This window comes from Orcinus orca, chromosome X (genome assembly GCF_937001465.1).
Source record: "Orcinus orca chromosome X, mOrcOrc1.1, whole genome shotgun sequence".
Taxonomy (NCBI): Eukaryota; Metazoa; Chordata; class Mammalia; order Artiodactyla; family Delphinidae; genus Orcinus; species Orcinus orca.
In genome coordinates this window covers 103,263,364-103,280,162 of record NC_064580.1, presented here as the reverse complement: position 1 = coordinate 103,280,162, position 16,799 = coordinate 103,263,364, and the positions used below count along the sequence as shown (strand labels likewise).

At 41.7% G+C, this 16,799-nt stretch overlaps 2 protein-coding genes across 2 annotated transcripts in view; one reads left to right on the top strand and one right to left on the bottom strand.

Moving 5' to 3' along the window:
• Positions 1–16,799, bottom strand: part of LONRF3 (LON peptidase N-terminal domain and ring finger 3) — a 204,328-nt gene that overhangs the window by 99,427 nt on the left and 88,102 nt on the right. The window lies entirely within an intron of this gene.
• The window catches only part of KIAA1210 (KIAA1210 ortholog), a 37,428-nt gene that overhangs the window by 14,953 nt on the left and 5,676 nt on the right, over positions 1–16,799 (top strand). The window contains exons 4-7 of the mRNA XM_049704531.1: positions 856–982; positions 4,642–4,797; positions 12,170–12,278; positions 14,256–16,718. Of these exons, the coding sequence (XP_049560488.1) occupies positions 856–982; positions 4,642–4,797; positions 12,170–12,278; positions 14,256–16,718 (2,855 nt within the window). The remainder of the gene's footprint in view (positions 1–855; positions 983–4,641; positions 4,798–12,169; positions 12,279–14,255; positions 16,719–16,799) is intronic.

The following is a 16,799-nucleotide window of genomic DNA, read 5'->3' as shown; positions in this document are numbered from 1 at the left end:
TGTGTGAAAGAGGAAAAGACCTGGTGAATGAAAGTATCCAGCATCTGGGCACATATGTGATATATATATATATATTTTTTGCGGTAGGCGGGCCTCTCACTGTTGAGGCCTCTCCCGTTGCGGAGCACAGGCTCTAGACGCGCAGGCTCAGCGGCCATGGCTCACGGGCCCAGCCACTCCACGGCATGTGGGATCTTCCCGGACCGGGGCACGAGCCCGTGTCCCCTGCATCGGCAGGCAGACTCTCAACCACTGCGCCACCAGGGAAGCCCACATATGTGATATTTTTCATCAAAACAAAAACACTAGAGACAAATTGTGTGTGAAAGATCTTTTATAACTCTCATCTTAATAATAGCAAGATTCAGGGTCTTCCCTCCCCTTCCTCAGTGTTGCCACTACTGAACTATATACTTTCAATGGTGAATTGTATGGTAGGTAAACTATATCTCAGTAAAAGTAAAGCTATTATATAAAAAAGATACATGTTGATCATTTTAAAAAATCAAAATTATGCAGAAGTACATAGAGTATAAAATGAAAATACCCCTCCTGTTCCTAGTGCCATTCCTCAGAGTTCCTAGTGCCATTCCACCACTAACAATATGGTGGATATCCTTCCAGACTTTTCTCTATGAACACAAACTACATATGTATGTAATATATGTATATGTATTAAATGGGACCATACTGTTCTTTATTTTGTTCACTCTATATCTCATGGACAACTTTCTGTGTCAGCACATATGCTTCTGAGGTGTCTATGGTAGGCCATATTATAGACATATTGATACATGTGTCTTTGGTTCATTTGGCTCCCTTGGCTGCTTTCAAGACTTTTTCCTTCCTGTCCAGGGCCAAGAGCAGCATGGGGAACAAAGTCCTGTCCCACGACAGCATCTTCATGTTGAAGTCTGAGTCTGAAAGATCAGGAAGCAGAATATGCCCCTCTCCAGAGGTCCAGAGAGGCAGACAGCTTCAGGTAACAGTGAACTCGAGCATCAGTGCCTAATTGGACTATTCATCTTCCATTCCCGACTCCTCTCCTGTCAAAAAACAAGGAGGGAGGAATTTGGACCTGCTTCTCAGCTGATTCTACCCCACTGTTGTAAACATTGATGAGAGAACAAATAAATACATGATGTGCTTACCTAGTACCCGGCACACAGTGTTGGCTGGTATCACCATATTCACTTCTCTTTACACACCCCAAGAATGCTTTAAGTATTATGACAGTGACATTCCACTGTTAATGTGCAGACATTCCAACCCCCATGTTTTTTCTTTCTTCCACAGAGATCTTATATTTTTAGAACTCTGCCTAGAGCTTTGAATGGTAGTGTGCATAGAGCTGCGTTTGGAGCTAGGCCGCAATCTGTGCCCAGAAGTGGAGTCGGGGTTGCAGGCACCAAGATCACTGAGGTAATAGAAGAGAATTGTTCAAAGTCGGACAGATAGACCTACATTTGAATCCTTGCTCTGCTACTTATTGGCTCTGAGACTTTGGGCTGATTGCTTAACCTCTCTAAGCCTTCCTTTCCTCATCTACATTGGGTATAATATTAATATCTACCTCAAAGGGTTGCTCGTGAGGATTGAATAAAGATTCAGAGAGATTAAAGAAATTGCTCAAGCTGACCCGTATAGTTAGTGGTAGACCTGGAACTCTGACCCAGATGTGTTGACCTCCAAACCCATAGTCTTTCCCTTACACCAGTCTCTAAGATGTTGGGCTTCTCTGGCCCTGCCTCCACAGGAAGGAGGGTACATCTTTAGTCTATGTAAAATGCAACACCTACGTAGAACAGTCTCTTACCTTCAGTTACCCCTACCCATTGCTCAGTCAGACTCTTCTCCACTAGAGAGCTGATTATTTTGCATTTGGCAAGAGGTAACTGGGGCTTATTTCTGACATGTCTGCTTAAGACCCCCTATCTCTCGCTCTGATTTTCATACTGTGTGTGGAAGTTCTGCTGGGTACATTAGCCGTGAAGGGTGGAGAAGCAAACACTGAGATGGTCACCAGTAGCGCTGATCTTATGGTTGTAAAGCAGCCCCTAGGTCAGTGTTGGCCTCTCGCACTACAGCAGGAAAAGTCACTTCCATGAACTTTCCAGTCTTCAGTTTTAAACATCAACACCAGCTTTCACCTGTCTCCACAGCTATACTCCCTTGGCATCCAGTGGCAAAAATCGGCAAAAATCCAGGTACACACGAGCAAATGCCACGGGGTTATTTCTTACATTCAGAAAGGGGAACATTGTTTCCTGGACTCCTCCCTCTCTCCCTCCTCTCAGTCCCAGAAACAAAGAGACTCTTATAGAAGAGATAGTCCATTAAAATAAAAAAAGATAAGAAAAAGATTCTAGGGGTGTTTCTTCCCACAATGAAGGGGGCAGGGAAAACCACAGTAGCCCAAAAACAAGTTTTCTTCAATGTCTGGTTTGGGCCCACACCTCATACTTTTGGTTTGCTCCCTTAGTCCCTCCCTTGGGAAACAGGGCTGAAGGTGGAGTAGGGTGTTAACAGAAGCTGAGTCATCAACAACCAGATTGATGCTTGCGTGGGAAACTTCCCTTAAGTGCCAAGGTGACATTCCTAAATGACAGGGTGGTTGATAGCATTAAGTCAAGGGTCCTGACATGCAGTGTTGCATAGAAGCTGGGGTAAATACGGACTTGGCCAATGGTTGGGTCCCTTGAAGGAGCAGGATTCTTAATGGATTAAGTGACATTCAGAGCAAGTGGGAGATTGTGGGAGAGGAAATCCAGGCATACAGTTTTGTTAGAAATACCAAGACCGAGCCAATTTTTTGTTTTGATCTGATAAATGCACGCATCCCCCACCCCCCGAGAGGGGGTGTCAGCGCCCATCGACATGTATTAGCTCTAGAATTACCACAGTTATCTAAATAGGAGAGGAGTGAACGGCCAAAGGAACCATAAGTGATTTCATGAGCCATTCGGAGTTTCACCGCCCCAGCTGTGCGTACTTAGACATACATGGATTCATCTCTGACAAGCATATGCTACTGGCAGATTTTCACCTGATGTCCTATCTGAAGTGTTAGGAATGTGGGTGCCTAGATTACTCTTCAAGATGTTTCATGTTCTTTTTATTTGAGGACAAATTGACAAGAAGAGGTAATAGCAGATTATTAGCATCTTCTTATTGTTGAATCAAACTGAATTCAGTCATTTAAGAAACTGAGAGCACAAAGCAGCTTTTCTTATTGCTCACAGACCTGACTCTCCCTCTGCAGCCCTTCTTAAGGAAGCAGGCACACCGCCTCTTCTGGCTGTTGCCTTTAAACTTCCTGAACTTGAGTATGGGACATCCCCTTCCCGGCCCTCGTAGTTAGGAGACAGGAGTGCGGATTGGTTAAGAACGTAGGCTTAAAGACAAGCAGACCTTTTCAGATGCTTGCTCTGCCACTGTGAGAGTTAGGGCCAGTCATGTGATTTCTCAGACCTGGTTTCCCCCATCGGTAATATGGAGACCACAAGAGCAAACGCTTTCAAAGAATTGTAAGGTTTGAATGAAATACATCTATGGAGAGCACTCCCTGCCTAGCAGGAAATAATAAAGATTAAAGCAGAATAATGCCTTCAGTAAAAGTTAGCTGCCATTAGTATAGTGATTATTATCGCAGTTGGGCTTGGGGATGGTTAATCCCCAAGGTCTCTCCTCAAGAGCCCCCAGTGGGACCTGGTAGTAATAAGAGGGCACCTTAGACATTGGCTGGGAGTACCCCACAGGCAGAAACTCATTGTGGCCCCTTTTCTTTGGCTTTGAGAGTTTGACTGCCGTCTGTCCTGAACAGGAGCAGAGCCTATGACAGAAGCAAGCATGTCAGCTCCATGACAACAAGGATTTTGTTTTGTTTATTGCTGTGGACTCACTGCCTAGAATGGGTATGGTACACTGCACATGCTTAGCCAGTACTTGTTAAAGATAAAATCAGGTGTTCTGATCCACATCAAGGGGACCGTGGCAGGGATCGGTGCCTCAAATTCAAGTGTACCATGAACTTCAAACTGGAATCAACTAAATCAGTCTGCTGAAGCTCAAGGTAAACCCAAACGATCAACTTTATCCACTTCAGAAAACTAGTAAAAACCAGTTCTAACCAGGACTCGTTCTGTAGATTTTCTAAAAATCCCAGAAAATCAATCTTGACAGGCTTAAGACAAGCAACCAACACGGTCAAGATTTGATCCAGACAATTCCTGGACTGATAGAATGATAGAAAGCCCAGATCGTAACTCAAAGACTCACCTTCACAAGATCTGGACTTCCAAAGACAGGGCCAAGGTCAAAACAAAGATCAGACTCAAACAAGATTTATAGTTGGCATCAGTAGGAGGTAACACCAGGATTCTGGTTTGGATCAAACAAGCAATTTGAAGTTTCTGTCTTTGGGGATTGGCAAACGGGTGCAGCCAATCCCCAGAGAGTGAACCAAGGCTATTCGTCTTTGGTTTGAGGACGTACTGGAAGGGAAGACAAGGAGGTAGGAGATGCTTTCCGTGGCTCATAGTTTTCACTTTGGGTTCTTAGCCCTTCAATCATTAAGCAACAAGTAATTTGGAGGAAGGCACACAAGTTTTAACTTTTTCCTTCTATCCTCCTCCTTGACAGATCCCACCACGGGGCCCACGCCAACCCAGCATCAGCTCACCTCTTATTCAATCTGACACAGTCTCTAAGGAGTTTGAAGAAATCTCTGTTGCTGATGAGTCACTGAAGAGCCCACGGAAGAAGGGTTTATCACACACGATCTTGACATTGAAGAAGGCAAGTGTTAGCTCCATCCTAAGTCGCAGGTTGTGGGGGACGCTTTTATTCCTGCTGTAGCTCACTACTAGGGGGATGTCTGGGGAAGGAGCTGCCATTCTTGCTTTTGGTTTGCCTGGTGGTTTACATTTTCTGTCCAAGTCTACAAACCAAATAATCAGCACTGTAATTTATAAGAAATGGAAGACAGTATTTCTGAAAAAAAAGTTTGCGGATGTTTTCAGTTATTTCACGAAGAAAACAATAGAGATTTTTATGGAAGTAAAGCCTCTATAGATTCCAATGCCCAAATCTCAAAGGTTAGGGCATGTAGTATTGTTTGATAGACACATATTCGTATGAAAAGTCATTTGACACGAGAGGGCAGGTATGTGTATTTCATATGTCCAGCTTTGCCAACCAAAAAATACCCATCAACAACTGGAAAATCAGCAGATTTTGCTCACATCAACACTTCCATTCTCATACTATTGTGTGGTTAATTTGATTGGTTGTTTTTGAGCTTGAGAGAGCTTTTAGAGTGAAGTAGAGTTTAGAACAATTAACCTTGGGGACTAAAAAGTATACAGACAGGTAATTTATGATGAAGATAATTGTCCAGTCAGCGCAAAACTCCTCTGTTTTGATGTTAAAAGATTCTATGGAGAGAAGCAGCCTTCAGTTAGATATGGCAACAAAAAAACAATTTGGTTAGGACCAAAGTTAAAGCACAGGCTTTAACATTCCTTGTTGTCATGGAGCTGACATGCTTGCTTCTGTCATAGGCTCTGCTCAGGACAGATGGCCGTCAAACTCTCAAAGCCAAATTAGGATGCTCACTGATTTATGAATTTAGGCTACGACAATAGCACTAAGTCAGACAAATTGGAACAGTCTGAACTGGTGGAAGGATTGAATTAGATAACATTTTTTATCATGGTAAAATACACATAACATAAAATTCATCATGTTGAAGTGTACAACTCAGTGGCATTAAGTACATTCACAATGTTGTGCAACCATCACCGCTCCAGAATAGCTTTGGTTCCTGCATAAGGAAGCCCCAGGCCCACTAATCACTCATCACTCCTCCTCCCTCTCAGCCCCTGGTAGCTACTAATCTGCTTTCTGTCTCTGGATTTGCCCACTCTGGATACTTCATGTAAATGTAATCACACAATATATGGCCTTCTGTGTCTGGCTTCTTTCACTTAGCATAATGTTTTTGAGGTCCACAGCACAGATCAGTACTTCAGTCATTTTTATGGCTGAATAATACTCCATTGTATGGATGTCCCATGTTTAGTTTAGCTGTTCATCCATTGATGAACATTTGGGTCCTATCCACCATTGGCTATTGCTGCTGTGAACATTCATACACAAGTCTTTGTTTGAACACCTGTTTTTAATTCATTTAGGTATATACCTAGAAGTGGAACTGCTGGGTCATATGGTAATTCTATACTTAACTTTTTGAGGACCCACCAAATTGTTTTCCCCAGCAGCTACACCACTTTACATTCCCACCAACTATATATGAGGGTTCCAATATCTCTACATCCTGGCTAACACTTGTTATTTTCCTTTTTTTATATACAGTGTTTCTAGTGGGTGTGAAGTATCTCACTGCGGTTTTGATTTGCATTTCCCTAGTGACTAATGACGTGAAGCATCATTTCATATGCTTATTGGCCATTTGTATTATCTTCTTAGGAGAAATGTCTATTCAAGTTCTTTGCCCATTTTTAAATTGGGTTGTTTGTTTTTTTGTTGTTGAGTTGTAAAAGGTTTTTTATATATTCTGGATACTACACCTTTATCAGATATACGATTTGCAAAAAAATTCTCCCATTCTGTGAGTTGTTTTTTAACTTTATCAAGAGAACAAAATTGGATAAAATTTTTAAATTTTTGTTGAAGTCCAATTTATTGATTTTTTTCTTTTGGTACTTGTGCTTTTGGTGTCATATTTAAGAAACCATTGCCAAATCTAAGATCATGAAGATTTACCCCTATGTTTTCTTCTAAGAGTTTTAGCTCTTATATTTAGACCTTTGATCCAGTTTGAGTTTATTTTTACATATTGTGTGAGATAAGGGTCTAACTTCATTCTTTTGCATGTGGCTATCCAGTTGTCGCAGCACCATTTGTTGAAAAGACTATTCTTTTCTCCATTGAATGGTCTTGTCACCCTTCTGCAAATCACTTAACCGTAGATGAATGGGCTTATTTCTGGACTCTCAATTCTATTCCATTGATCTATATGTCTATGCTTATGCCAGTACTACACTGTCCTGATTACTGTAGCTTTGTAGTAAGGTTTGAAATCAAGAAGTGAGTCCTCCAATTCTATTCTTCCTTTTCAAGATCGTTTAGGCTATTCAAGATCCCTTGAAATTCTGTATGAATTTTACAATCAGTTTTTCCATATCTTCAAAAAGACACATTGGCATTTTGATAAGGATGGCACTGAATTTGTAGATCACTTTCGGGAGTATCACCATCTTAACATTAGGTTTTCCAATCCATGAACATGAGATGTCTTTTCATTTTTTTAGTTCTTTAATTTCTTTCAGCAATATTTTGTAGTTTACAGTGTGCAAGTCTTGAACCCCTTGGTTAAATTTATTTCCAACTAGTTCATTCTTTTTGATGCTATTGTAAATGGAAATGTTTTCTTAATTACCTTTTTTGGGTTGTTCATTCTGAGTGTATAGAGATACAACTAGATTTTGTGTGTTGATTTTGTATCTTTCAACTATGATTGATTCATTTATTAGCTCTAACAGATTTATGGGGATTTTTCAGAATTTTCTTTTTTTAAATTTGTTAATCTTTTAATTTCTTTTCTTCATAGTATGTCATTTATATTGACTTCTCTATACAAATTTATTTGGTATTTTCTTCTGCTTTCATGAGTATGCAAAATCTATCTGGGAATTTTTTCCCCCAGACATTGTAATTTTCATATGTTCTGGGAATTTCTATTTGGCTCCTTTTAAAAATAGTTTCCATTTCTCTTTGAAATTCCACATCTGATCATTCATTATAAGTATAATGACTATATCTATATACAGAATTTTCTGTACATAAGATTATGTCATTTGTAAAGAGGGATAGTTTTACTTCCTTTCCAATTTGTAGGCATTTTCTTTCTTTTCCTTGCCTAATTGCTCTGGTTAGAACTTCCAGTAGACTGCTGAATAAAAGTGGCAAAAGCAGACATCTTTGTCTTGTTCCTCATCTTAGGGGAAAAGCTTTCACCATTAAGCCTTTCACCATTAAGTATGATGTTAGCTATGGGTTTTTCATATATGCTTTTTATCCCTAGTTTGTTAGGTGCTTTTAGCATAAAGGGTATTAGATTTTGTAAAATGCTTTTTTTACATCAATTGTGATGATATTATTTTTTCTTTCTTTCTATTAATATGGTATATTACATTTGATTTTCATAATATATGACATAATTATTTTCATATGTTGAACCTCCTTGCAATTCTGGGATAAATCCCAGTTGCTTATAAAGTATAATTGCCCTTAATATGCTGTTGGATTTGGTTTGCTAGTATTTTGCACATGTATTCATGAGGGATGTAGGTCTATAGCATTCTTTTCTTGTGATGCCTTTATCTGGCTTTGGAATCATGGTAATGTTTGCCTCATAGAATCAGGAAGTGTTCCCTCATATTTTTTTTGAAATATTTGTGAAGGATTGGCATTATCCTTTAAAAGTTTGGTAGAATTCACCAGTAAAGCCATCTGGTCCTGGGTTTCTCTTTGTTGGGAGGTTTTGATTACTGATTCACTCTCTTTACTTGTTATAGGCATATTCAGATTTTCTATTTCTTTTTGATTCAATTCTGGTAATTTGGATGTGTCTAGGAATTTATCCATTTCATCTAGGCTATCTATACAGTTATTCATAGTACTGTCTTATAATCCTTTTTATTTCTATAAGGTCCGTAGTAATTGTTCCCTTTCATTCTTATTTTAGTAATTTGTATCTTGTCTCTTTTTTTCTTAATCAATCTAGCTAAAGATTTGTCAGTTTTGTTTTACTTTTCAAGGAACCAACTTTTGGTTTCATTGATTTTCCGTATTGTTTTTCTGTTCCCTATTTCATTACCTCTGCTTTAATCTTTGTTATTTCCTTCCTTTTGCTAGCTTTGGGTTTAGTTTTATCTTTCTAGTTTCTTAAGGTGGAGAGTTAGGTTATTGATTTGAGACCTTTCTTCTTTTTTAACAAGCATATACAGCTATAAATTTCTAAGGACTGCTTTTGCTGTATCACATAAGTTTTGTTATGTTGTGTTTTAGTATTAATTCATGTCAAAGTATTTTCTAACTTTCCTTTTGATTTCTTCTTTGACCCATTTGTTGCTTAAGGGAGTGTTGTTTAATTTCCACCTATTTGTGAATTTTCCAGTCTTCCTTCTGTTATTGATTTCTAGTTTTGTTCTGTTGTGGTCAGAGAAGAGACTTTGCATGATTTCAATCTTTTAACATTTATTAAGATTTATTTTGTGGCCTAGCATATGGTCTATACAGGAGAATGTTCCATGTGAATTTCAGAAGAATATGTATTATGCTCTCGTTGAATGGAATGTTCTGTATATATCTGTTAGGCTTACTTGGTTTATAGTATTGTTTCAAGTCCTCTATTTCCTTATTGCTCTTCTGTCTAACTATTTATTCATTATTGAAAGTGGGATACTGAAGTCTCTATTATTGTATAACTGTCCATTTCTCCCTTCAATTCTGTCAATTTCTGCTTCATGTATTTAGGAGTGGGTCAGTTGTTTGGTGTGTATACATTTATGATTGTTCTATCTTCCTGATGGATTGACCCTTTTATCAACGTATAATGTCCATCTTTGTCTCCTATAACAATTTTGACCTGAAGTCTGTTTTGTTTGATGTTAGTATAGCCACCTGACCTCTCTCTTGGCTACCGTTTGCTTGGAAGCCCTTTAATCATCCTTTCACTTTCAACTTATTTGTGTCTTTGGATCTAAAGCGAGTCTCTTGTAGATAGCATATAAATGGATCATGCTTTTAAAATTCATCTCGCCAATTTCTGCCTTTTAATTGGAGAGTTTAATTCATTTACATTCATAGCAATTACTGATAAGGAAGGACTTCTTCTCTTTTGCTCTTTTTTCCCTATATATCTTACATCTTTTTTGTACCTCAGTTCTTCCATTACTACCTTATTTTGGATTTAATTAATTTTTTTCAGTGTACTGTTTTCATTCCCTTCTCTATATATTTTAAAATTACTTTCTTAGTGGTTACCTTGGGGATTACAATTAAGAAAATTAACATTTTAAGACATGTAGTTTTCTCTTTCTATTAATTTGAGTAAGCTAACTATGTATTTTATAGGTTAATGAATAGAGGTAAATTATTTAGAGTCAATATTTCCTAACATCAATCTAAACATTTGTCCTGCTTTAATGTCATAAACTCTCTATTAGTAAATTGAAGAATTGAGTCAGGTTGTTATAGGTTAAATCTTGGGCTTGCAGGCAGAAAGTCTAATCTTTGGTGGTGCAGTTAAACCCTTACCATCCCTAGGCATGAGAGTTTCTCAGCTATTTCTGCCATCCTCCCTCGTTTATTAATTCACTAGGGTGACTACAAGGGGGGCAGATGGCAGCAACAGTAGCAGGGCCACACTGTATCCAGTGTAATAGGTCATGTTCATTATTCATCCAAATCATCAAGAAAAGTTGGACTATACTCCCTGATCCCTATTGAGGAAGATAGGGAAGTAATGCCTTTGGAAAAGATGTTTACTAAAAGCTAAGAATGAAAAGATGTTGGTATTTTAAAGGCTGTGTCAGTTAGCTGGAAGATCCACTTTGGTGAATCTTTAGTCTCAGTAACTCTGGACTATAAGTAAAGGGCTGTAAATCAGAGCTGGAAAAGATGAAAAGATTTCATAGTTAAAAGCATTTTACCAGGAAGGACAGTAAAGCACAAATAGATGCCCAGGGTCAAACACTCTGGTAGTGGCAGAGCTAAGACCAGAACCCAGTCTTTTGACTTCCATCCCAGTACCCTTTTCACCCCATCATGTTGCCCCTAGCTTAAACATTACAGTTTAGCTTTAAAAGGAAAACAAAGTATAAGTTGAAAGAACAGTTGGTAGGGTGGCCAGCCTAGGAGGGCGTTCTGGTGGCCCTGAGGGAATCTCCTTGGTTTGGTGTCAAGCAGAGGCTGATCAATTGCTATGCACTAAATCCTGTATGTGCGTGATCGCCTGGAAACCTCACCACAAACCTGGAAGACAGGGAATGTTGGCTAAGGGAAACTTAGTGTGACTCTTCTTTCTGACTTTCTTCCTTCTGCCTAATTGAGGAAAGGCCTGGGTAGCGCTCTCTAACAAGGCCAGGACATCTACTTCTTCCTTGTGACTCTCTCCCTGACACATGGATGAATACAAAAGAGTCCGGGAACATTTATGACACAGAGGCTGCTGCCACTGGCTCCCTGCTTTGGAATCTCTTAGGTCTGCAAGTCCCACAGGAGGTTTCCCCTTATCCTTAATTTATAGATGCGGACAGAGATTTAGAAAATAATTTGCCCAAGATCACACAGAGAGTAAATGATGGAGCAAAGATCTGAATCCAGGTCTATCTGACCTCATTCACTCAAAAGTAAATAATTTTGAGCTGTGTCTGTTTACATAGGCACTTCGAGTAGGAGCATAAAGAGTTGTATGTTTGCCTTTAGATGTATATCACAAAGGCTTATGCAAAGCTAATTACAGACACTGTTCAGTGCAGTGCAACTCTGACATTTCCAAAGCTGCACTGTCATTACCTGAAAACCTTGATTATACTAAACCAATTTCACCCCCTTCAGTGTGAGGGCTGAGCCCTTCATCTTTTTCTCTCTTCCTTCCTAACCAAACCCCAATCCTTTTTCTTCTTTTGAGCTAGAAAGATATAATTCATGCTTTCATTAAATCCCCTGAAAAGAAGCCAAACAGGACTTGAATGTGGCTCCCAGGTCTGGTGAAGCAAATTTAAGAATTCCAGTGTTGCCAAGAGTATGATTGTTGTCAGGCCCAGCAACCCCATTTTCAGATTTATGGCCTTGCAGTGTGGGTCAGTGGTTTCTGGGGTGTTTTCTAGAGTTCCCTGCAGCATATCACTCAGAGATCAGAAACCTCAAATCTAGGTGAACCACTTCTAATAGGTAGAATGATCACCAGGTTATGGACGCCATTGGAAATAATTTCCATTGTGAATTGTATTATTATGCTTCCAACAGAGCCATTTGGATAGTAAGGACTTTTTTCCTGATGCTTTTTTCTTCAGCAACCATTCAGGGGTGGGTTCAGAGCACTTAAGTTTGATTCAAGCTCTTTCTTTCCCTCTTTTAGGCAAAACCAAAACAGGCGAAGCCACGCCTTCCACTGGCTTCTGAAGAAGAGAAAAGCACAACCGAAGGGAAAGAAGCTGACCAAAAGAGGCCGAAAAAAGACAGTATAGGTTGGCATATCTTCACCCTCACCCAGAAACATGTCCTCAAGCTTACTGGCATGATGTTATGTGACAGGAACCCAGGCCTGCTGTTGTGGTCCTCAGAGAGCTTTCAGTTTAAGATGCATACTAATGTGGTCCAAGTTTATCCATCTAAACTGCCCAATTAATACAGTTGCCACTTGTGTGAGATTTAGGTAAAGGGCCATACCTGGATTCCTATTGTACCTAAATGAATTTCCAACCAGAGAGGTGTTTTATGTTTGTTTGTGTGTTTAATTCTATGTCTAATGTACATGCTGAGTTCCTCCGTGAGCCCAGATATCTGAGGGCAGCCAGTGATTTCCCCTTCAGCATTCCCCCTCAGCAACAGAACCAGACAATAATAACAGAACTGGTGAAAAAGACCCTGGTTTTTTAAAGTTGCTTTTCTCTTCCAGTAGAGAGAAAAGGTCTTGTGTTAACAGTGAGACCAGTTCCCATATCCATGGGCAAAGAGGGCTTGGGAAGCTGCAGACAGATGTCCTTGGCGGCCAACACCCATCAAATCCCCAAACAACAAATACCACTGGAGTGAAAATCTGTGTGTGTGTGTGTGTGTGTGTGTGTGTGTGTGTGTGTGTGTGTGTGTTAGCTCCAGCTGATGGCAATCTAATTTCAGGCAATACTTGATAAACCAAAATTCCTGTTCCACAAATTAAGTCAAACAGCTCTTTCATATTTTTTCCACAAAGGATTTCACATGTGGGTTCAAAGGCAGGATATCCCTAAATACGTTTTCCCATGAAAAGAAACAAAACCACAAAACTCTTCTGCATAACAACAACAAAACAAGAAATTAAATGAGTAATTTCTTTTGCTTTCTTTTTATCCTCTTTTCATAATTAATTAATTAATTAATTAATTAATTAATTAATTTTTGCAGTACGCGGGCCTCTCACTGTTGTGGCCTCTCCCGTTGCGGAGCCCAGGCTTCCGACGTCCAGGTTCAGCGGCCATGGCTCACGGGCCCAGCAGCTCCGCGGCATGTGGGATCTTCCCGGACCGGGGCACGAACCCGCGTCCCCTGCATCGGCAGGCGGACTCTCAACAACTGCGCCACCAGGGAAGCCCTCATATTTATTTTTAATAGCTGTCACTTTTACACACAGAGGATAATACTTATTCAGTGTCCATGAGGGCAGATACTTTGGTTTTCCATGTCATGGGAGTGGTTTGGAGTACAGCACCCCATGCTCAACACTGTATGCTGGATGTGAAACCACTAGATGGAGCTAGGGACCAGTGGATGATGAGGGAGGGGAGGCCCCCGAGGGCCCTCCCACCTGGGGATTAAAATAAGTTCCTTAGTAAAAGTACTAGAGAGGAGAGGAGCAGTCTGTAGAACTGCTGCCTTGTGCTCGACCTGAAGCCTGTGGACCGATGCAGTTGTTAAGGCTTTCCAAGAATGGCTTTGCATGTATATTACATCAGATTATTTTAATAAAGAGAGTTGAAAGCAGAAGAAATGGGGGGCCATAATCCTACCTTCCAGATAACCCCTGTTGACACCTTTCTAAAAAATAAAGCAATACCTGCACATTATATAAAAATTAAGTAGAATTAAGTAGAAAATAGAAATACTAAGTAGGAAGTAGAATTTCCCTTCACCCTGCCCCAGTCAGTTTCCTAAAAGGTAATCGTTGTTACAAGTTCAAAAATTGCCTTTTGCTGTGTCTCACATCTAATGGTGGAACAGAGTATTGATATAATGGTGATGTGCCGACCTTGGAATCAGTTCATAAAACCGGATTTCACTTTGATTTAAAAATTTCCCACCACAGAAGGCTAATAGTGACCAAGTTGTTCCCTGTGTTCTGAATAGCTACTTCTCCATGCTAGGGAATTCAATAGCAAATAGGTACCCATTGGGCCAGGGAGGAGTATTCTTATCTTACAGAATCAAAAGTACACATCTTTCCTTTTCCTTACTTCTATTTGGTACAGGTGCCTCAGGCTGGGAACAGAGAAACAAAACTGGGATTTATGAACAGAAGACAAGAGATCCGGCTGCAAACAGAGATGCCGCTGAGAGCCAGGGCTACCCATTTCTAGCGGCATACAGAAGACAGTGTGGAAGGAGAGGCTCAAGTACTTTGGAAAGAAGTGAGCATGAATCCAAAGGAAGAAGCTTTAAAGCATCCAGTCTAGCACTTGACCTAGGTAATGGAGCTTGGTTCCCACCTGCCGGTAAGACTGCCAGGGATTTCCGTTCCTGGAACCTGCCCTTGCTGAAGCAAGTCATGGAGCAGCCCCCGACGGCACAAACAGAAAGCGCTACTCCTCAGGAGCTGCTTTCAGATAAAGATGACATGAGAAGGAGCAATGCCGGTATAGATTTTGAACGCAGAAAAGCACCAGCATCACAGCCCATACCTGGAGACATGGAAGAGTCCATGGTTAGTGGTCTGTCACCATCCCGTGAAGATGGGGCTTCTGCAGCCGAGAAGACAGAAGCCAGAGCCGCTCTTTTACCCGTGGTGGGAAGCCCTTCTACAACCCGAGATATTTTCTCAGTGTTTACGGATCCTTCTGATAGCCAGTCAGAAGAGGAAGAAGCGTCCATCTTTGATTTGAAAAGTGTCCAATTTAAAATGAAGTCAGCTCAAGATACCTACAAAGAAAAGTCTCCTGGAAACGTTCTCCAGGCCTTTACCGCAAGCACTTCAGATAGCTTGCTGAGAGCTTCGGTAGAGGGAGGTATTTCTGCAGAGAGGCTGCCTCCCAGAAGCCTTTCCCTGTCCTCGGGGGAGCTGAAAGCTGAAGCCATTGCCTCAGAGGGTACTTTAGAGGCTGACAGTGGTTCTGAGCAGCAGCTGGCTCTTGGATATCTTTTCCAGCCCTCCAAGAAGCACAGAAATGAACAAGAAGACTTCCCAGAATCAGAAAGTTCAGCTGCGGGAGTGAGCGGTCCTGAGCAGCAGCAGGTTCCTAGGCGGTGGGCTCCTAGATATTCTTCCCGTGCCTCGGGGAAGCCAGAAGTGGAAGCCGTCTTTTCGTGTTACGAGAGTGCTTCCAAAGAGGGGAGTGGCTTTGGGCAGCAGCGGGCTCCCAGGCACTCTCTCCAGCCTTTGAGGAAGTCCAAAGATGGCCAAGAAGTCTTTGCAGAATCCGGTTTTGCTGTGCAAATGACCGGTTCTGATGAGCAGCTGGCTCCCAGATGCGCTTCCCAGACTTTGGGGAGGCCCAAAGACCAAAAAGAAGTCTCCTGGGCTTCAAAGAACGTACCTGGAGTGTGGGGTGCTTCTGTGCAGCAGATGCCTCCCAGGCGCCCTTTCCAGTCCTGGGTGGGCCCTACATCCGAGCAACAAGCCTCTGCAGGTCCAGAGAGCGCTGCTGTGGAGTGGGGCTTTTCCACGGAGGCGCGGCCTCCCAGAGTGACTTCTCAGGCCCAGAGGAGACCAGTAGTGAAACAACCAATCTCTGCAGGTCCAGAGAGTGTCGACACTGAAGGGGATGCTTCTACCAAGCTGCTGCCTTCCAAACATTCCCAGGCCACTGTGAGACCTAAACTCCAGCAAATGTCAAGTTATGAGGGTGCTGCTGTTGAGGTGGGCATTTCTGGGGGGTCACTGCCTCCCAAATATCCTGCCCAGCGGGTTAACAAGTTTAAAGTTGAGGAAATGTCCTCACGTCTAGAGAGCATGGCAGTTGAAGAAGGCATATCCAAGGAATCGGTGCTTCCCAATCATCTTTTCCAGTTGTTCATGAAGTTTATGGTACAGCATATCTTTTCAGAGATCCCTTCTACTGAGGAGGGAATCCATGTGGATCCTCTGTTTTCAAATCAACCTTCCAAACCCTTGTCGAGGCCTGAAGTCGAGCACCAAGTTTTCTCAGGCTACGAGGGGACCGATGTTGAGGGAGGCATTTTTTTGAAGCAGCTGCCTGCGAAAAGCCCTTTACCGTGCTTGGGGAGGCCCGAAGGCCTGCAGGAAGTCTTCTCACGTTCAGAGAGCACTCCTGTAAAGTGCAGTAGTTCTAAAGAGCAGCCGCCTTGCAGACACCCTGGCCAAGCCGAAGATGAGGCTGAATTTCAGCCACAGACTTTCGCAACAGGCCCAGTGAGTGCAACTGTGGAGTGGAGAGGCTCGGAGGAGCACCCGCCTCCCAGACACCCTTTTCAGGCTCCTGCAGCCCCTGAACACCAGCAACAGGTTTATTCAAGTCCCATGAGAGCTGCTGCTGAGGGAAGCATGTTGGAGAGCGATCCTAGCTGCTGGTCCCTACCGAGAGACCCAGCTTCTGCAAACAAAACCAAGAAACACAGCCAAGACTCTGAAGACCTCACTAAGAACGTCCCGATTCCTGCTACCAAAACTGTGACGTTCACTGATGCTCCTGTCTGGCAAACATCCACTTCTTGGGGCACCTACTCTAAGGAGGAAGTTCTTGAGAGTGGTGATCAAGGTAACAGACATTCAAATTTATCCACCAATCGGGCTGTTGTTGAAAACATTTTTGGAGTCCAACTGAGAAAAACCTCTTCCT